Source organism: Caretta caretta, chromosome 5 (assembly GCF_965140235.1).
Source record: "Caretta caretta isolate rCarCar2 chromosome 5, rCarCar1.hap1, whole genome shotgun sequence".
NCBI lineage: Eukaryota > Metazoa > Chordata > Testudines > Cheloniidae > Caretta > Caretta caretta.
In genome coordinates this window covers 6403446-6425944 of record NC_134210.1, presented here as the reverse complement: position 1 = coordinate 6425944, position 22499 = coordinate 6403446, and the positions used below count along the sequence as shown (strand labels likewise).

Below are 22499 nucleotides of genomic sequence, written 5' to 3'. Positions count from 1 at the left end.
CGAGCACACTGTTTTAGATAAAACAATAACACGTTTATTAACTACAGATAGATTTTAAGTGATTACAAGCAATGAGGCATAACAGTCAAAATTGATTACAAATAAATAAAAAGTAAAACATAACTAATACCCAACTTAACAAGCTAAGTGATTGCAAAGAACAAGTCTCTCCCCCCACACGTTTTAGCAGTCTGACTGGCTGAATTCCTTTCTGCCAGGATCCCTCCCCAGTATAAATGATGCTTCCTTTGTCCTTCAAGTGTTGCTGATGCCGTGAGTAGAGATGAAAGGAGAGATCTTTTAGGGGCTTCTGTTCCCTTTTCTTATAGTTTTCTTTTTTCTTTAAAAACCATGTCTAGCTGAGGTTCTGGAGACAGAAGGTCCAGGGGGACAGGAACCTCCAGCTGTTTCTTTGCCAAAATTTAGATCTCTTGCTCACACCCTTTTTCCTGCTGAAGAATTGCCACTTAACCACCTGACCATAACCAGGTGATGGTCCATTTGATTTTCCTGACACCTGGCTCAGGCAACAGGTTCCCCTTTGTCTTTGAGGAACTGGTTTGTATCTGCTTTTTTAAACTTGGAAATGTCTCAGTAATGTTATACAGGAGAATCTTATAACTTTCCATACAATGTTGCCACATATATTTTACCAGGACAATAATGATGAGCAAATTATGAGTTTTCAAATGATACCTCACAAAGTATACTTTGTACAAAATTTATCACAGTCTTGTAAAAGGAGTGAACATAGGAGTACAGACTGTCATACAAGGATCAAGAGTTAGTTACCAAAAAGTCAGGCCATGTCAGGATACCAGGAGGTCAGGCTTGGGTGATGGAACCAGAGGACAGGAAACAGTTACCAAGGTTCAGGCCGAGTGAGGATGCCAGGAGGGCAGGATTAGAAGGAACCTGACCAGTGGTCCATGGCAGGGTGAAGCCTGGTTGTACAGACAACTTCCTGTTTCCTCCTCTGGCTTAAATTGGGGGTATGACCCAATAAGGAGCCTTGGAGCGCTCCCAGAGTGCAGGGATAGGTGTTCTGCCCTGAGTTGGGCTTTATGGACCTCAGTCCCAGCTGGTGTCTGTGAGCTATTGGGTGCAGGATAGGAGTGTGATGGTGCCCAGGACCACCACGGATCCAGGTTCAAGATACATGGGGCCTAACAGTGTGCTGCAAACTGAGCGATTAAGACTAATATCTTCCAAAGGGGGTCAAAGGGAATTAGGCACTTAATTCCCATAGATTCTTTTGCAAACCCCAGCCTACAGGACCTCTTAGGTCCTACGCAGCCCATCCCCACTCCTCCAACCCCTGGGGCTAGTGCAGAATCAGTCCAGATAGATCTTCTCTAATACTTTATCTGACCTAGTTTTAAGTAGGCCATATGATGGGGCTTGAAGCAGTTCCTAACAGTGAAGCAGCAGTGGACTGTATAACAGTGTCCGTTACCACCTCACTGTTAGAAACTGCTTGAAGCCCCATCATATGACATACCCCCAGTCTCCATGCTAAATGCTGCTCCCTTAAACTGCCTGTATCAAATTATGAATTCTATGTTGTGCTATGCCTGGGAATATCAGCACTGTGATAGCACGCATCTGGACTTGGCCTAGGGCAGCCTATTGTGCTGCATTACAGACAGCTGCCCTGCCAGAGTACATCTGGGGGCCATTGACTTTGAATGATCCTGAGGTGCCCCTGGGTCAAGCTCTGAGTGTCCCTGGGCCGTCCCATGGGTCAAGCTCACGCCTTCTTATGAGCCCGTAGTTTGTCAGCGTTTCAGGTCGGGCAGGGTTCATCCTCCACGTCATTTTTACATGAGGCAATGGTCATCCCCCTGCAAAGACCTCAGGACTCTGAGTTAAGTTACTACGGTTAAGAAAATCCTTTCGTTGAGCCTGTGTTTCTTGCTATCCTGCCACATTGTCCCCAAAGGAGTTAAACTAGGAGCCCAGGGGGGACACTGTGTAGGCGGAGCTGTGGGGAGAGCGTACGTAAACAACTGTGAGGCTGCGAGGGTCTCAGACACTGTTTTCAGGTCTAAGTTTGCTGGATGGTAAAGTCCCACATCCCAAGGAAGAGCTCAGGCGAGAGGTCTGAGCCCAGCAGTGTTCCCTAGAGTCTCAGAGCTAGAAACAGTGAGTAGACTTTGCCCAGACCCAGCTAGGTTGGAAGCATGTAGGACCACAGGCTGGGTCCACTCGCAACAGAATGGTGACCGTGCTGTGGGATTGTGGGCCAATTTCATGCCACTCTAAATAATTCCTCTCCCTCCTTGATATTCATGCTCTTCTATTAACTACAGGCATACCTTCTTTCTGCGTTTTTTCTCTCCAGCAGCTCCTCATGCTTGGGAGGAGTGCCCCGTAAACATCTGTAAAATTAACTCATCATCCTTCCTCAAAGCCCTCTAAACTCTACTTTTCCATAATGCCCACAGAAAACTTGCCAATGGTTAGGCTGTTGATGTGATGAGATCGCTGCCTGCTATGCAGACCAATATTGTCTCATTGTTCCGTTGCACTCCCCCATCAGTCATCTGTATCCATTTGTCTCCTCTTGTCCTAGACACAGATTGTGAGCTCTTTGGGACAGCATCTGTCTTGTTGTTCCGTGTTTGTACGGCACCAAGCACAATGGGGTCCTGGACTGGGACTCCTAGGCATGATGGTGATACAAATTAATAATAATTAGTTGGACGCTTTTGAGTAGAGGAGAAAGAATACAGCAGTATACTTGGTTTCTGTTCTCTCAATCAAAGGAAATGCCTATTTATGGCCCATGATCTCAATATGATCCATAGCTAACTTCACCAGAAGGGATGGCATTGCTGTCCAAGTATCAGGTTTGAAATACCTAGATCCCCACCGGAGCCATGGGTTCAAAAGATGGGAGATACAGCTTTGCCACTCCTCCTTCTGAAGAAGACACATTGAGCTCCATGCAGTAAACCATGTGAGACTTCTTCAGGATAAGACCTTAAAAAGTATCTCATCTATGTGGATATTAAAAACTTCATGGCGCTTTCCACAAGATCACGGGATTGCCCTGATATTCATAACCAACATTTCCCCTCCTGTCACTGTTGTACAGAGCCAATTATTGCTGAGTTGCTGATCTACACCCCAGAAGTGGTTGTATTTTAGTCCTGCTGTGTGTGCTCCGCTTGTCAAGCCTGTCAGGATGCTATGGGAATTATCTACTCCTAGATGTATTTCTAAAAGCTCCCAGCACTATTATCTTGGTGCATTTTTGTAGCTTATTTAACAGCCTCCCCAAATTTACATCAATACTCTCCTCCCATCTGATATCATTGTCTTGGGGGGATGCTAGCCCCTACTAGTATGTGGGATGGGGCAGAGGGACAGTCAGCCAAGAGCCACTTGCTAGAGGGGATCCAACAGAGTCAGGAAAAAACCTAAATAGCCTTGCATTGCAACCTGCCAGGATCAGGTTCTAACAGATCAGGGAGGGACATCCATAGCTAAGAGCTATCTACTGAAACCACAACCATCAAACACTTTGTGCTCATACCTGAGGACTGTAAAGCAGTGTCCTCAAAAGTTAGTATGTTATAAGGGAAGAGGGCTTGCCAAGACAGCTAAATCATATACCATTTAGGGTTGTGTAAATACTGACCAACAGCTGGAGGTTGTCTTGTAAGAGGATAGGGAATTTTTATTGTAGGTCAGAGTATTCTGTGTGAAGTGCTCTCATGGGTCCTTCCTACTTAGACGGCTGACCAACAATTTCTGCATAGCTGCACTTCCTGGGCAACCCAAGGTAGAGCATACAGTCTTCTTTCCTTGAAGTGACAAAGGCATGGACTGCCTTTGCATCACAGAGGACAGGATGCAACAGATAGGCCAGCTGACGACGTTTCTGGCCACTGGTCCTCTCTGGGACTGTAGAAGCAGAGATGAGCCTAGCAGGACCCAGAGATCGAGTGACAACTGACAATCCATGAACAAAGCTCTTTGATTGAGGGCATTTTCACTGCCCCCTGCCAGTAAGCATCACCTCCACCTTCCTTGGTGTAACACACTGGCTCTGCATGTTGTGTCCCACCTCTAATGGCTGGCCCATATGTCGGATAAATCTTATGCTACTATCAGCTAATGGAGTTATTCTTTAGCTCTAGTGCCAGAGGGCTGTGAATTTGGAGATGAAGGTCCCAAATTCAATCCCATGACAGAGGCTTTATGCTTGGGTAAGCCTAAACCAGCTATTTTATAGGTACCTAACCTCACTACATAGTAGGACAGCAGGAAGACAATGGCATCAGGGCTTGCTGAGGAGAGACAGAGCTAGGTTATCAGCATACTGCCAACATTTCAATCCACAGCCTTCCCCCAGTGATGTCACAAACACATTGAAGAGGGTGCCCCTGTGGGACAATACAAAAACAAGAGCTCTTGGGGAAGAACTGTGGGGCACTTTATCCTTTTCTGGAATCTCTGAAAGAAAAAGTGAACCAAGCTCCCCTACTGCGACTTGCCCACGCTTTTAGGTCCCGCAGATAAGTGGACAGCACCTCATCATTAATGGTGTTGATAGTGACCAAAATATCTAACAATGGAGAGTCCTGTCTCTCTATAAGGGTCTATTGCTATACCCATGCTGGACAAAACAAAGGAAAAGATAATGCAATAAATGAAGCTCTGAAAGAGAAAATGAAAAAAAAAAGCAGATAATTTATTAAATTAAGACCTCACACAGATATATAAATATATGCTTGGGTTTAGGACAGGATTCACCAGGTAGAACCAGAGGGGCTAGGAAGTAGAAAGAATGCGTGATTGTTTACAGATCCTCTGTTTGTGCAAGAGAGATGACCACATAAACACAGCAGGTGTTGGAAATACAAGCCATTCAGGTAGAAACACAAAGTCAAGGCATGGAGAGTAACCTTAGTAGGAGATGTGTTACCTCACAAGGTTCCTGTAAGACACAGCCTTATGTGATGTTGAAGCATATTATCTGGGAGACTCTGGACAAAATCTAGGACTGGAGTATTTCCCCAGTGGGGGCTAATATAGGAGTTTAAACTTAAAAGGACACTGTCATGTGATTGCTTTTGCTAGTTTAATTTTTGCATTTCCTCTATTGTTTAAGCAAATGGAAAATAATTCCCCTCTCCATCCCAACTACTGATTTTGTCCTTTTCTATTTGACAACAATTGATTTTCTTCCAAGGCTATAAATGTTTTAATAACTTTAATTTTGTAGTGCCTTGTGGCAAAATATATTTGCTTGCATTGACTGCTAACCACTAGTCCTAGTCTACTGCTGATAACTACAGCAATAGAGCTGACTGGAGAAGGTTTGTTTTTATAGGATCTATCAAATTAATAGCAATTAGTAGCCTCTCCTGGTTCATGTTTATGGGATAATTAGAATGTGGAGATCTTTCCTAACAAGATAATTTAAAACCTCTTCATTTCAGAATTCTTTGCTACAACATGCAAAACATGCTTCACGTATAGCTCCTACGGATGAAGAGGTGGTCATGTTTGAGGCCCAAAACCTTGACAATGTCCATTTAGAATACAATTATTACCAAAATACAGATTCAAGACAAAAACACCATCAGAGTTAAAATAATTAACGGACAAAAAGGATAATTAAAAATCAGAGCGTGGCTAAATATTGGCACCCATGAAGCACTGAAGAGCATAATACTCCCATGCAGAGTTCCAGAATGTGTACGCAAAGGCACCTTTCAAATGTTATTTTTGCTGTTTTAAAATCTGTTAGTGTTTGTTAAAAATGGCAATTACAGTTACAGTCAATCTGGAGAAGAACAGAAATTGAAGGTGTTTGGTCTAGACCTAGACCAGAAACTGAAGGCTCGCATTTGGTCTAGACCCAGAGAAGCCTTTAAAAAAAATCCAAACCCATGTCCTATTGTCTATTCCCTCCTGGTTTCCTCCAAATACCAGCTGCCTCTCCTGAATTTTTCCCTTTCTTTCTAACGCCAAAGCAAACTATGTTAAACTTGATCCCCTGTGCCCAAGGAGCAGAAACATGAAGGGTGGTGGAGAGAGACCCCCAGCCAGTCCGGTGATGGGTCACTTGCCAGGTCTGCGGGACCTTAGGACAGAATACTCTAGAAAAAGCTTGTCCCCCAGTGGATTCAAGGAGCAGATACATGTCATGGCAGGATACTGTTAGAGACCATAACTCTCCACAGAAAGGGCTGGAGAGAAACAGATGTCTATGGGGACAGTTTCTCACCAGGCTCACCGGTGCAGGAAAACTGCTCTTATCTCTTCTGTCCTTGTACTTTTCCAACCAGCTTTTAAAATTCAGCTGTGATGCAATAAAAGGACATCAATTAATTTGTAAACAACATTAGGTACATGCACAAGTCCATGGGAGGCAGACAACAGCAGTGCATCAGGGACAAGTCCAGGGGCTCACCACCATGGAGGTATGGAGCAGGAGCCTGGAGGACCAGTCACAAAAGACTGAAAAAGCAGTACTGGTCTATATACCAGTGGTTGGAAACAAACAGCCTAGAACTTGTCTGTACTGCTGTGATTCTGACTTTCTCTAGCTGCACTTTTATTGCGTGAAAGGAATGTTTTAGCTTCATATTTCTAGGAACACATGCCAGTGGCTACAATGTTCCAATAAAATATGAACACTGCATCGTGCAGAAAATGTCCATTCATCCTGTAATCTGCAGTCATTTTTACCAATTCTGCACATTTCTTTACATAACCAAGTGCATGAAGTAGATGGGAGTGCGTTTAAATAAACTGAAATAGATAGAGCATTAATAATTAAAGCCGGCAGGGAAACGTGCATTATGAGCTGCTATGAGAAATAATTATGGATTTGTCTTATTTACAATGGAACCTGGAAACGGTATCAAAATAGTGCAAGTTAGTGAAAATGCCTTAAGACTGTTCTTACTCTATAACTCCTATATCTCTCATTTTGAAGAGCACATCAAATACGGTTTGGACCTGTACATTTCCTGGTTGTATGAGATATTTAAGGAGTTGGCAATAGGGATCCCAGCATATACACTATGTCAAATAGTACTGATTTAAGGAAGACTATTTTCAAACAGATGCACAGTGCATTAACCCTGCAACATCCATTAATGTTATTAGACATTATACAGCTGAGCTGAGTATATGCTCCCTAAAATCTCAGCACAGTAAATATCAGAATGCCGAAGGCAATGGTAGATCACAGAATCATTGGAAATAATATTCAAGTGCTTGTACCTTTGTAACATTGTTAGGTTTTAAACAGGCTGCTTTTTAATTAGAAATAATCTAATTGAAATGCAGTGGTTCTTGTGTGTTCTGCAGCTCTTGCAAACTGCTTTATCGCTAAAAAAATCGATAATGAAATATACTTCTCATATGAGGGCTGGCTAAGCTATGGCTTCAATCGACTCCAAAATGTTGTGGATTTAATTATATTTTAGAATAATTGCTTGGCACAAGAAAAGTTTGTTCAAAATTTACTAACACCTTCTGATTGGACTGTCCAAAAAAAAACAAACGTTGTTCTCGCAGCATGATTACTAAATTCTAAGTGAAAGAGGAAGCTACTGTACTAACTCCTTGGCGAGGAGGGAGACAATCACTTGTCAACCAAATAATTTAAAAGTGATACTGCGATAAACAAATCCAGAGCAGAAACAGGAACAAGGTCCTAAAAATCCTACAGAGGGGCTGCAGAGTAATGAACCTCGTCAAATGAAGAAAATATCCTCCAGGATCCGGCTCTCCTCAAGCTCCTCCGCTTCGTTTCGGGTGCCACGAGGGGCTTGGCACCATGCAGGTTTTCTGGGGCTCCCATTCCGAGGGGCATGGGGTTTCTTCCAGTTGTAAGACTCTCCATAGTGGTGTCCCGGGGCAGCGACTGGACTCATTGCTTCAACCAACTCAATGAGGGAGGCCTCATATCTGGAGGAAAACACCATGAAAATGCAGACCTATTAAACACCACGGCATCAAACACAATTTGGAAGGAACATTCCTAACTCCGTCATCCTGACTAGAGCGAAACCTGTGTAATAGTGCCGATCGTGACAGAAGGGATCACGGCATTGCCACTGTAGCTAAAGTGAGCTCCAATGTGGAGGCAGTAAAGGAGAGGCAAAGCTTTAGTGGCCACTTTATTTTGCAAGTACAGTACTTTCTTTTAATTTGTCAGTCTCGCCAGGTTTCCTATTGAATTGGACAGCGCCTCATTTACAGCTCAGAGATTCAGGAGAGAACTCCTCACAGGCATGACAGTTCAACAAGTGACTCAAACATGCTGCACTTGCCTGAATAGGCTCTGCCCTTGATTTAGGTTCCTAGGGATTTGAAAACAGCAGGCATCTTTATCCTTCGTGATACAAAACACACGTGCTTCTTATAAATCTCTATGCAATATATGAAATCTATGTGTGACTGAAGGAATATAATCCAGACAAAGTAACATAAAATCAACAGTTCAGGCATCAAGACAGAAGGCAAAGATGCTAAACATTACTCAAGCTGTCCTTTAAGTGTTCAGTACAGATGCGGAGGAGGTTACAAGCCTACACATGCAGTAACATTGTACACAGAGTACTGGCAATTACTCTAGACCAGTGGTTCTTAACCTTTACTGCAGCCTGCACCCCTTTGGTTCTCAAAATATGTTCTCGCACCCCTTATCAAAAATCGTTGAACTAGGTCAGTTCTTTAAACCTAGATATATTTTTTGTTTGTATATTACAGTGATCGCTAAAAAATGTATAATGTTAATAAATACATAGGTTTGATGAAACAAAGTAGTTGTACTTATGTGCCTGTGTTTGTGTTTTCGATGATTTACCTTCTAAAAACATCTGGCATGTCTCACACCTGCAGAAAGGGCATCTTGCCCCGCCCAGGGGGTGCGTGCACCCCAGGTTAAGAATGACGGCTCTAGACAGAGCCTTCCGATTAATATTCACACAGGATCAGATCTGATCTACATGCCAGTGCAGGACAATATATTTTCTACTCTTATTGTGTGTCCAGTTTCAAATGTTTCAAGCAATACAGCTTCTAACACTTCCCATGGGAGGCCATTCCCCAGTTTAGGAAATCTCTCTGAGGAAGTTTGCCTGATTTCCTGCCTAAGCATCCCTCTCCCTCAGTTCCATCTAGTTATGGTTCCCTATTCCAGCCTAAGTAATACCTTTCCCCCCTAGTGTTTACACTATTCAAATAATAATGCATACAATTACAAATAATAAATTCCCCTTTCAGGCACTCAGAGCACTTCACAAAGGTAAGACATTAGATGGGCCCAGTGTATTTCATACTTGTGGAATTTGCCACAGGATTCACCCCTTGCTCTTGAACTGCGACCCTGAGCCTAACCTTGATTCCTTCTAAATTATGTTTCTCATCATTAGGACGGGGGGGTGGGGGGGGGAGGGAGGGGGGAGAAATCCCTTAAAATATAAATCTAGCGTAATCAAACAATGATGCCTTCCAGAGCATGCAACTAGTCTGAAACAACAGTGCCGTAAGGTACGAAGTGTCTCTGTCCTCAATGGAGTGTCAACTCTAAAAACTAAGGGAGAGAATTTACACGTCAACAGCTAGGTATTTCACCACTGATCATTTTAGCAGAAATAGCCCCGACATGCTTGTGCTCACTCATCTCCCATGCCATGCCAGTGGTCAGAACCTCCAGCTGTCCACCACCAACATCTACAATGTGCACAAAGGCCTCTTGCATGCTGAAGACTGAAAATGTGGGAAGAGAGCACACAATAAATGGAATTTAATATCCAAACAAACAACACGGATACTATGGCACTGGGTTGCATTATTCGTCACTGTATTTGATCCAATATTAACATCCACTTTCAAATATAAATGAAGCTACTGCAAGCTCTTCCAGTCTGCTCCAGAAACCTAGGGGCCTTGCTGCAGAATTAGGTCCCTCTTGCAACATACCACATGGGGAATTTTACAGATGGGACCCTGAGGCATAGATAAGCTAAGTGACCTGCCCAAGTTCATCAAATACAGTAGTAGCATGTCAGAGGTCTCCTGACTAGGTCTCCCTGCTCTAAACCACAAGACTATGCTGCCTAACCTAACCTCAGTTACTTCTCAGCCAAGTTGTAACTGTGCACAGGGTACACCAAGCGACTGTCAAAGAGTTAACCTTTACCCAACTACCCCCACAGTGGTATCTGAGATATCAAAGTGCTTGTTTAACCCAAGGAATTAATTGGAGTCACCATGGCCAATTGTGGATTCTAATGACAACCACTGTAGTTCTTTCAAACTTTTGTTGCGCTGGTAAGTCAATTCTTTCAGCTCCTTCAATCGTTATTGTTCCCTCCAATTTGCTGTCCACTATCACTCCTAGGTCAATCTGGCTCACCACTACTGCATTGCAACTCCATTATTCCCTCTAACTGAGATTACATTCTTTCCCCCTAGATGTACTAGCTTGCATTTTTTGTGAATTTCCTGTCTGCGTTTGCAGCCTTTCCAGGTCCCTTTGTAATTTGTCTGTTCAAATCAGCCAACAGAGCCACAGATAAGCAGTTCAAATAAAATAAACAAGACAGAATTCTATTGAACTTGACCATTTGAATGGCTAATCCTTCTCTACGATGACATATAATAAGTATCTTGGCCAAGACTTTCAGAAGTTAATGATGATTTTGAGTGTCCAACTTGAGAGGCTTTAAAGGGGGCTTGATTTTCTGTAAGTGCTGAGCATCAGCCCTCTGAAAATTGAACCCCTCTGAGGCATCTCAAGACGAATACCCAAACTCCCATCTTAAAAGCTGGTCCCACAACTTTACAGAGATGAGCTTTTCACATGAATGCACTATAAGGTGGGTAGAAAGCTGGTTAGATTGTCGGGCTCAACGGGTAGTGATCAATGGCTCCATGTCTAGTTGGCAGCCGGTATCAAGTGGAGTGCCCCAAGGGTTGGTCCTGGGGCCGGTTTTGTTCAATATCTTCATAAATGATCTGGAGGATGGTGTGGATTGCACTCTCAGCAAATTTGCGGATGATACTAAACTGGGAGGAGTGGTAGATACGCTGGAGGGGAGGGATAGGATACAGAAGGACCTAGACAAATTGGAGGATTGGGCCAAAAGAAATCTGATGAGGTTCAATAAGGATAAGTGCAGGGTCCTGCACTTAGGATGGAAGAACCCAATGCACAGCTACAGACTAGGGACCGAATGGCTAGGCAGCAGTTCTGCGGAAAAGGACCTAGGGGTGACAGTGGACGAGAAGCTGGATATGAGTCAGCAGTGTGCCCTTGTTGCCAAGAAGGCCAATGGCATTTTGGGATGTATAAGTAGGGGCATAGCGAGCAGATCGAGGGACGTGATCGTTCCCCTCTATTCGACATTGGTGAGGCCTCACCTGGAGTACTGTGTCCAGTTTTGGGCCCCACACTACAAGAAGGATGTGGATAAATTGGAGAGAGTCCAGCGAAGGGCAACAAAAATGATTAGGGGTCTGGAACACATGACTTATGAGGAGAGGCTGAGGGAGCTGGGATTGTTTAGCCTGCAGAAGAGAAGAATGAGGGGGGATTTGATAGCTGCTTTCAACTACCTGAAAGGGGGTTCCAAAGAGGATGGATCTAGACTGTTCTCAATGGTAGCAGATGACAGAACGAGGAGTAATGGTCTCAAGTTGCAGTGGGGGAGGTTTAGATTGGATATTAGGAAAAACTTTTTCACTAAGAGGGTGGTGAAACACTGGAATGCGTTACCTAGGGAGGTGGTAGAATCTCCTTCCTTAGAGGTTTTTAAGGTCAGGCTTGACAAAGCCCTGGCTGGGATGATTTAACTGGGAATTGGTCCTGCTTCAAGCAGGGGGTTGGACTAGATGACCTTCTGGGGTCCCTTCCAACCCTGATATTCTATGATTCTATGATTCTATATGTGGAATGCTTGGATCAGACACATACATATACAATCCCTGCACCAAAAAAGAAACCCAGCTCTCACACACACTGGTTTCATTAGCCACACCTAAAACTCCCTACTAGATTAATCTAGCCTAACATACAAATACTTATCTCCCTGCCTGCGGCTCGATCATAAAATTTCAATTTCTCCAGCAGCCACATTCAATCACAGATTAGGTTGGGGGATGGGGAGAGACGACAAACCAGCAAGTGTGTTTGCAATGAACACCTTGGAGCTAATTTCTTCTGCAAGTTTATCTAACTTTTACAGCATTTCTGCTATCGGGAAGGCTAAATGATTTGGCAGATTACAAGAGCAGCAAATAGCAAAGATTATTTAAAAGACCAGGCATTGTAAATCAGTCTATTTGACACCACAGCTATATATGCAATAAAGCGAACAAACTCTGCTAACGGAGCATTATCTGATCAAGAGAATGCTCCTTGCAGGTATTTAGTGTTTAATCCCATGAAAATAGTTTGCTCTGATTTGTCTAGGTGACATCAGACAGCATCTGGCTGGAGGCAAGGGAGTTGATCCAGCATGTCTTGAACCTCACAAAGGCAATTTTCTCAACATTTATTGGTATCCGAATATTTAAAGGGACACTGCCAACATGTTCAGACCCTGAAATATACCTTCTTCTAAAGAAAGCATGTGTGTCCCTGGTTAAAAAAATACAAATAGGGTTCATTACTATTCATATGGCACTGCAGACTTGCACGACACTACTGTAAGGTGGGCGCAGAGTGTTTGGAAATGTGTACTTAAGAGAGTAATTCCCAGTGGTTCACAATCAAGCTGGAAGGGCATATCGGGTGGGGTCCTGCATGGATCTGTCCTGGGTCTGATTCTATTTAATATCTTCATAAGTGATTTGGATAATGGCATAGAGAGTACACTTATAAAGTCTGCAAATGATACCAAGCTGGGAGGGGCTGCAAGCGCTTTGGAGGACAGGATTAGAATTCAAAATGACCTTGACAAACTGGAGAAATGATCTGAAATAAACAGGAGGAAATTCAATAAGGACAAATGCAAAGTATTACACTTGGGAAGGAGAAACCAATTGTACACATACAAAATGGGAAATGGCTGTCTAGGAAGGACTACTGCAGAAAAGGATCGGGGGTTATAAGTGGATCATAAACTAAATATGATTCAACAATATAACTTGCAAAACAAGCGAACATCACTCTGGAGCGTATTAGCAAGAATGTTATAAGCAACACACGAGAAGTATTTCTTCCATTCTGCTCAGCACCTGATAAAACCTCAACTGGAGTATTGTGTCCTGTTCTGGGCACCACACTTCAGGAAAGATGTGGACAAATTGGAGAAAGTCCAGAGAGCAACAAAAATGATTAAAGGTCTAGAAAACATGAGCTAGAAGGAAAGATTGAAAAAACTGGATTTGGTTAGTCTGGAGAAGAGAAAACTGATGGTCCCCGTCTTCAAGTACATAAAAGGTTGCCATAAAGAAGAGGGAAAGAAATTCTTCTCCTTAACCACTGAGGACAGGACAAGAAGTAATGGGCTTAAATTGCAGCAAGAAAGATTTAGATTAGACATTAGGAAAAACTTTGTAACTTTAAAGGTAATTAAGCTCTGAAACAAATTGCCTAGGGAGGTTGTGGAATCTCCATCATTGGAGGTTTTTAAGAGCAGGTTAGACAAACACCTGTCAGGGTTGGTCTAGATAATACTTAGTCCTGTCTCAGTGCAGGGGACTGGATCAGACGATCTGTTGAGATCCCTTCCAGTCCTACATTTCTGTGATTCCATGATATCAACAGCTGCAGAATGGAGTGCTCAAAACTCAGGAAATTTCAGCCATTCAAGTTGCTCCTGCTGTCTTCACTTGCCAAAGCTGCACATTCTTGTGGAGCAAATTAATAGAAAACAGTAGCTTTACAGTTGCCATGTAACAATGGGAAAAAATTCACACATGCAACATGAAAGGGCCGCAGTGCCTTAGTAGCCTTAACCTGGAATTTTCCGACTTCTGGGTGTTTGACTGAGCAACCAAAGTGCTGCATCAGTGTTAGTTTTTTGCACAGAGTTTTCTATGGGGTTTCTCTCCTCCTCCCTTCCCCTCCCCCCCATAGAAAGAAAGAAAAATTTGGGGCAGAGGGCAGGAGTCAGACTTGCAAGGCTTCTCATTGCCCTTTTAAAGTTAGCATGAACTCAAGCTACTTATTTGCCACAATCACCTTCTTTTGGAAGCCGACTGACTGACTGTGTTATGGAGTCATGTGAGTAGAACAGTCTCCATTCTCAGCCTGATTTCGACACTTCCCCGTGGACATTTTTCCACCCCTAACCTTTGTCAGACTAAAAATGTGCGTATTTCATCATGCTAGAGGAGAATTTGCTGAGAAAGTGTTACATTGATCAGACCAGCAGATAAGGACCATGGGTCTGGAAAAAATAGTGCTTTTTCACTTTTGGAAAGTTATTCTAGTGTTTCCCTTCTCTGTTCACAACACTCTGCTCAGTGTAAAAACTTAAAAATTGTTTATTATGACCGATAACTACAGCACAGACCTAGCTTTATTTTTTGTTGTCCTCAATATTTAGTTATTTGGGGCCTGGTTTTCAGGGAATTGGGAGTCAGTGGGAGTTGCAAGGGCTCAACACTTCTGAAAACCAGGCCATAATTTCTTCTCAACAAATCTCTTAACCACTGGAAGCCTGAGATTATTATAAGCTCCACGAACTCTATGCAGGAGAGCGCGCGCACAGGACTGGTGTGCAGGGCTCTAAGCAGCAGGAAGAAAAGACCTAGGAAAGAGGCCAGCTGTAGGTGAACTCTGACGTAGACACAAGTGGAGTCTGTGCGATAGAGTTTATAATGGACACTCCAGTGCCTGCACAGTTTATCAGCTCTGCACATTAAAGACAAAGGGTAAAACTTCAAAAGCACCTAAGCAACGAAGGCACGTGAATTGCGTAGCCACTTTTGAAAATTTTACCCAACCCTTTCGTCTTACGTTTTGGGTTTTAATTAAATATTAAGGGTCTGGGGGAGTTTATAACCACCAAAGGTGGAGGAGTTTCTTAGCCCACAACTGAGGTGACAAGAAATAACAATAAATTAATGACAGGTTTCAGAGTAGCAGCCGTGTTAGTCTGTATTTGCAAAAAGAAAAGGAGGACTTGTGGCACCTTAGAGACGAACACATTTATTTGAGCATAAGCTTTCGTGAACTACAGCATTCCACTGTATGCATCCACTGCATGCATCCGATGAAGTGAGCTGTAGCTCACGAAAGCTTATGCTCAAATAAATTTGTTAGTCTCTAAGGTGCCACAAGTCCTCCTTTTCTTTTTTCAATATATTAATATGATTCTTAACATTGTAAATTAAATGTTCAAATTTTAAATGACAGAAGAAAATACTCCAAAAATAAAATACTCTGACTGAGTGTCAAAAGGGAAGTACAACCACCCCATCACCTCCACTCCCCTCAGCCAACCCCTCTCCCTCCTTACTGGTCTGCTAGACTTTCATAGCCAGAACACTGGGAGAGTGTTTTATTTTGCTTTGTGCTTCACAAGTGAATCAGCAGGAACAATCTGGGATTTGCACAGCTGAAATGGACCCAAACGGGATTGCTGGTCTGGGAACAATAGGTTTGTACATTCACGGTACAGAGTCTGTGAAATCACTACGCAGTGATTATACAGATTTTTACATTCTCGCTAATCAAAGCTGCTGTCCAATCAGAGTACAGGGAATTACACACTATGGAGTTACTGACAAACACCATGGTTATGCAAAATTGACACCCAGATCCAATATGAATGCAGGAAACTGTGTATTGGAGGAAGAAAAAAAGCCCAGAAGTTATGGAGTTGTAACTGTGCTGCATCCTTCCACTCTGATTGGCTGAAACATTAAATACTTTTAGATTATGGAATATGACATTGCATTTTGAATGTGTTACTGTCACCCATAGCCAGTAAAATATGTAATATTTCATGCACACAGTACAATATATAAAGTACACATTTAGCTGTATTATGTTTTTGTATTGCACTGTACAGTTTAACTAATAAAATCATTTGCTCCTGTCTGCACAAAACAGCACAATCCCCCAAAAATTTGATATTTGCCAGAGTCAGTAAAAATTTCCCTACTCGGCAAAATAACTAGATTTATTAGAGTCATAAACACTCTGGCAGTGAGATATATGTATATTTCCTTAAACAAGCAGTGTCACATATTATTTGATCATCATGTTCAGAGATATCTTTTCGTTTACAGTCCCTGAAAATTTATTCTTTGACTATAAATGTCTAGAAAACACACAGAGACTTCTCTACAAGGTGATGACATTTCAACAAAGCACACCAGCAATATGGCTTCAGAGATTAGTGGCTGTACAGGTTTACTTTTATTTAACTGCATGTATCCAATGATATAAAAAGTTTATTTTCATATTTCTACTTGAATTCTCCACACAAACCTCCAAGTGATTTACTAACGTTACATGAATTGCCTTTGGATTAGAGTAGGTTTTGAAACCTGGAAGCACAATATTATACTACTGCTTTGTACTTCTAAGCACTATCCATCTCCAAGCACTTTACAAACATTAACTACAGTTACTAATACTCCGGGAAGGTGATGGGTCCATTTCACAGAAAGGGAAACTAAAGTTTAAACAGTTTAACTACAAATGCCTAATGTTATACAGCAAATAGAATCATAGAATCATAGAATATCAGGGTTGGAAGGGACCCCAGAAGGTCATCTAGTCCAACCCCCTGCTCGAAGCAGGACCAATTCCCAGTTAAATCATCCCAGCCAGGGCTTTGTCAAGCCTGACCTTAAAAACCTCTAAGGAAGGAGATTCTACCACCTCCCTAGGTAACGCATTCCAGTGTTTCACCACCCTCTTAGTGAAAAAGTTTTTCCTAATATCCAATCTAAACCTCCCCCACTGCAACTTGAGACCATTACTCCTCGTTCTGTCATCTGCTACCATTGAGAACAGTCTAGATCCATCTTCTTTGGAACCCCCTTTCAGGTAGTTGAAAGCAGCTATCAAATCCCCCCTCATTCTTCTCTTCTGCAGGCTAAACAATCCCAGCTCCCTCAGCCTCTCCTCATAAGTCATGTGTTCCAGACCCCTAATCATTTTTGTTGCCCTTCGCTGGACTCTCTCCAATTTATCCACATCCTTTTTTAGTGTGGGGCCCAAAACTGGACACAGTACTCCAGATGAGGCCTCACCAATGTCGAATAGAGGGGAACGATCACGTCCCTCGATCTGCTCGCTATGCCCCTACTTATACATCCCAAAATGCCATTGGCCTTCTTGGCAACAAGGGCACACTGCTGACTCATATCCAGCTTCTCGTCCACTGTCACCCCTAGGTCCTTTTCCGCAGAACTGCTGCCTAGCCATTCGGTCCCTAGTCTGTAGCTGTGCATTGGGTTCTTCCGTCCTAAGTGCAGGACCCTGCACTTATCCTTATTGAACCTCATCAGATTTCTTTTGGCCCAATCCTCCAATTTGTCTAGGTCCTTCTGTATCCTATCCCTCCCCTCCAGCGTATCTACCACTCCTCCCAGTTTAGTATCATCCGCAAATTTGCTGAGAGTGCAATCCACACCATCCTCCAGATCATTTATGAAGATATTGAACAAAACCGGCCCAAAATATCAGTTCCCGAAGCCTCACAGAAATAATTTAACATAGGAGGGCTTTCAGGGTTCCCTCCCCACTCTGAACCCTAGAGTACAGATGTGGCGACCCACATGAAAGACCCCCTAAGCTTATTTCTACCAGCTTAGGTTAAAAACTTCCCCAAGGCACAAATTCTTCCTTGTCCTTGGAACGGTATCGCTGCCACCCCCAAGTGAGTTAGACAAAGATTTAGGAAAAGGACCACTTGGAGTTCCTGTTTCCCCAAAATATCCCCCCAAGCCCCTTCACCCCCTTTCCTGGGGAGGCTTCAGAGTAAGTGAGCACAGACCAGACCCTTGGTTTTTAGGACACTAAAAACCCCAATCAGATTCTTAAAAACGGAACTATTATAAAGAAAAAAAAGTAAAAGAATCACCTCTGTAAAATCAGGGTGGAAGGTAATTTTACAGGGTAATAAGATTTAAAACACAGAGGATTCCCCTCTAGGCAAAACTTTAAAGTTGCAAAAAACAGGAATAAACCTGCCGCTTAGCATAGGGAAAACTCACAAGCTAAAACAAAAGATACTCTAACACATTTCCTTGCTATTACTTACTATTTCTGTAATTTTACATGTATCATTCAGTAGGAGCTGCATTACTTGCTTGGTCTCTCTCTTTGTCTTGGAGAGAACAACAAAGAGCACAAACAAAATCCTTTCCCCCCAGATTTGAAAGTATCTTCTTTCCCCATTGGTCCTTCTGCTCAGGTGCCAACTAGGTTAATGGAACTGATTAACCCTTTACAGGTAAAGGAGGGATTTTATGCTACCCTTAGCTGTATGTTTATGACAAGGGCAAACAAAAGCCACCTCCTTGGTGGGAAAAAGAATAGATACAGATGTTCAACAGTCCAAGCATCTACTCACTAACCCTACTGTCAGAGGTGATGGCAGCTAGGGCATATATCTTCACTGCAGAGTCAGCCCAGATGATTGGCACCGTGGTCTGATCACCAAGTTAGCCTAGCTGGGGTGCAAGCCACCACATTACAAAGCCTTACCTGAGTTACTGGTCTGGCATGCCCTCATGGATGTCACTAGTCTTCTGGGGGGCCTATCTGATGGTTCTTTGGGCTGCTGTCAGCTGAATCACTCTGTGATTCTTTCCCAGTGGATTGTGGGAGAGCTTCTGTCTTTTTGGGCACATGGGGGAATTGTGGAAGGCATTGGAGGACTATCAGAACCTGAGTGGTTTAGCCTGTGTCCTCACTGCAAAAAGTGCAGGTTACCAGCCTGAGTGAAAGCAGAGCTCAGGCTTAAACTGTCCCCCCATCCCAAAGCCAGGCCAGCTAACCTGGGGTTGAGCCCATCACTGACTCGCTGAGATATTTGTGTGTGTGTGGATGGAAGAGTCAGGGACACCATGTAAGTAAGAGCCCAGAAAACTCAGCAGTGAAGACATATTGAAAGAGGACAAGAGCAGCTTTAGGGGAGCTTGCCATTTGGGTTTGAATCAATGGCTGGAGAACCATGCAAACAACAATGGGAAAAACAAATGTGAAAGCAGGATGTTAAAACTTCAGGGATTTAAACAAATTAGAAACAAGGCAGGCTCTGAGATCCCCAGGCATCCCTGTCTGCTGACTCCCAGGATTCTGAAATAGGAGACAAGCACATGTATGATTTTAGTCTATGGACTGAAAGGCCAAGGCAGTGAAAAAAGGATTGCAGGCAAAGGGAAAGTGCTGGTTTCTATGGAACCTCTTGAGTGACTGTGTATCTTTTACTTATGGATAGTCGGAGACACTCCCCAGACTCTCCATTCATTGCAGGAGTCGGGAAGATGACAACAATGCAATATTTATTTCACATGACATCTGCTTTGGTAGTGTAGTGTGCTGGTACCCACTGTATATTTTCCGAATACATGTCAGTGTATTTTAGCTCTCGAGCTACATGAGCAGGCTTCAGAATATTTTCTATGTAATTAAAAAAAGATCTGAGCCTTTTATTTAAAATACATCACACAATTTATTTGCATAGTGTCCTTAGTGAGAGCATCCCAGAGTGCTGTAAAACCAACACCTACATAATAGAAAGCTTACAATATCAGATACGTTTCATGATACTCTCTAAGGCAATATTCATACAAACACAAGCTCAAGGAGGAAAAGACCTGTTAGATCATCCAGATATCTCCCTGCCCATGGAGAATGGTTCCGTATAGTATGCTTCCTAGAATTTGCCCCGAGCAGTGGGGTTCTCACTATTTTGCTTAGGAGGCCATTCCAGAGCCAAATACATCTCACCCTATCATGACTGTTATTATTTATGTAGATGTTAGTAGAACACCTAGAGGCTCCGATCAGGATTGGGGACTCCCTGTACAAACATATGTAAGAGTTTGCAGTTTAATTAGACAAGTCAGACAAAGGGAGGCAGGGAATGGATGTGACACAGAAGCAGAGTGATCAGAGTTGTGTGGGGTAAACACCATGTTAGTTCCATGAGTTTTTCCTTTTCAATTTGCGAGAGGGGAAAGGTGTTTTTCTGTGTGTTGGTGTGCACACACTCAGTCAGGAAGTTTTTCCTTATAGGCAGCTTAAGTCGAAGCAAAAGTTTTCCCTTTCTTAACTTCACCCCTTCATTACTCATAGTTACAGATCCTTGTGCAATACTTAGAAACTCATCTCCTTCTCTAGTGTTACACCCTTCAAATATTTGAATATTATGTCCCCCCCCCCGTCATCCTAAGTCATCACTTATCCAAGCTAGACATATTTTAATCTTTTCTCATAAATCAATCCCTCAAGCCTTGTGATAATTTTTTATTGCTCTTCCCTGAGCTTCCTCTAATTCGTCAATATCTTTCTGGTAGCATGGCACCCAGAACTGAACACAATGTTCCCAAGGTATGGTCAAACCAGAGCTGTTAGGAGGACAATCTGCTCTGTGCTATATGATGAAATGTCTTTGCAGCCCAAAATTGCACTGGCTCTTTTTGTAGCCATCACCTCACTCTGCAAAACCCTGTCTAATTTGTATCTATTGACACATCTAAGCAGAATACATCATTGTATGCCATAAAACCTGACACACAACTCCAACAGACACACTAGCTCACATTCAGTGTGGTCACTGGCAATAACAATCCCATCAGAGACAACAGTTCTTTGCAGGATCAGGCATGGAGTAGGGAGGGAAGAAATAGACTTTTATAATAGTGTCATGCCCTTGGCTAACCGAACTGGCCATGCTTGGCACATTTATCACGCTGAAGGGTTTGCCCCATCAATAGGAGTGTTGAAGAGACCTTGATCCTGAAACTGGCTGAGTGGTGTTGGTATGTTCCTGGCCCACTGCAGACAGAACAGTATCAGTGCAATAAAGGACAAAGGGCTCAACAGAGTGTCCCAAAGACCTCTGCCCTGGGTCCGGGCTGATTAGTCAGTCTCATTTTTCTTGGTGCTCAGCACTGGTTCCCCTAAGGAAGCATCCAATTGGCTGTCATTACTGAAAGTGTTTGCTACCACTTCCCCAGGTGTAACAAACGACCCATTGTCATTTTCACTTAACCAGGAAAGAGCACTGCATCTCCTCCCTATCGCCCTTCATGTCCTCCCTCCCCTTTCTCTGTTTTTCTACTTCCTTGCTCCTATGACTCAACTCCTCCCATCTCCTGCTCACCCCAGCCCTCATTCTAAAACATAAAAACAAACCAGACAAAAAACAGTGGGACTTACATGGAGTTTGGCAACCATCTCAGTGATCGTTCTGCTTGAGTTGTCCTTTTCCCCATATGCTTTCTCTTGTCTATTTAGACTGAAAGTTCTGCATGGTACGAACTGTGTGTGTTTGTACAGTGCCTAGCACAATAGGACCCTAATCTTGACGGTAATATAAACATTTAATAATACTACTTTGTACTTCATAGAGTACTTAGCTAGTTGTCTGAAGAGCAGTAAACACCACCCCAGCAAGTTGTTTTCATACTGGGCTTCACCATTCACTGTTCCAAATGAGACTAAGCTACCATTGTCTTTTCTACATCTCATCTATTCCTTCATCCCCTCTTTATCTCTCTCATTTTCCATTCCTTGCCACCCTTACAGACTCATTCTCACCAATCTTTTGCTTTTACAACCTTATCCCCAACCAGTCATTCCCCCATGTCAATCTCTATCTCACTAAGCCATTAAGAAATAAATGTTTAGAAAAAATAAGAACTGAGCAGACAGACCAGGTGCAGAAGCACCAATGTTCACTCATGATTTTACACACGTAACCCTTGTCCATCCCCGTCCTTTCCTTTGTTTTTGGCTTCTCTTTTCATGGTCCCTCTCTCTCTCTTTTGAGTACCAATCTTTTTGGGGGCAGGGGTGGCCTTTTACTTCGCTGAACAGTGCCTACAACTTTAAGGATGCTAAATAAAAAAACCTCAGCATCGCATTTTAAAAGATTTCATACAGGTTACAAAGCGTTAGCTAACATTTTCCAAATGTGCTTGCTTAATGGCACCTACATAAGAACAGCCCGATTTTCAGAGGTGCTGGGCACATGCAGTACCCATTGACTTTAATAATCATTTACATGGATTAACACTCTGCCTTTCTTCACAAGTTCAATCCAAATTCTTAGCTAGCCACAGAAATAATAAATCAGCTTTTTTGCTTCAACAGGTACAGTCATCGGAAGATCTGTGCAGTCTTAGGTCATTTAGTCACTGAACTGTGAGCCTTCACTGAATGTCTAACCATTGTGGGCAAGAAATGTTATTAGCTGGGCAAGATTTAAGACCTCATTATACAGAGATACAAGATCTGGATGCAGATCTTGAATAGACATAGGGCGACATCCTGCCACACTGAAGTCAATGGGAGCTTTGACATTGACTTCAGTGGAGCC

General features: G+C 42.9%; 1 protein-coding gene across 5 annotated transcripts in view; it reads right to left on the bottom strand.

Annotated features, from left to right (window-relative positions):
• The window catches only part of KIAA1328 (KIAA1328 ortholog), a 296689-nt gene that overhangs the window by 22986 nt on the left and 251204 nt on the right, over nucleotides 1-22499 (bottom strand). For 4 of the 5 annotated variants that reach the window (XM_048849784.2, XM_048849783.2, XM_048849787.2 and 1 more), the window contains one exon: nucleotides 4682-7938. The exons of the other annotated variant lie outside the window; for it this stretch is intronic. In XM_048849784.2, the coding sequence (XP_048705741.2) occupies nucleotides 7725-7938 (214 nt within the window). In that variant the 3' untranslated portion in view covers nucleotides 4682-7724. Of the gene's footprint in view, nucleotides 1-4681; nucleotides 7939-22499 lie in introns of those variants that run through there. 5 annotated transcript variants of the gene reach the window in all.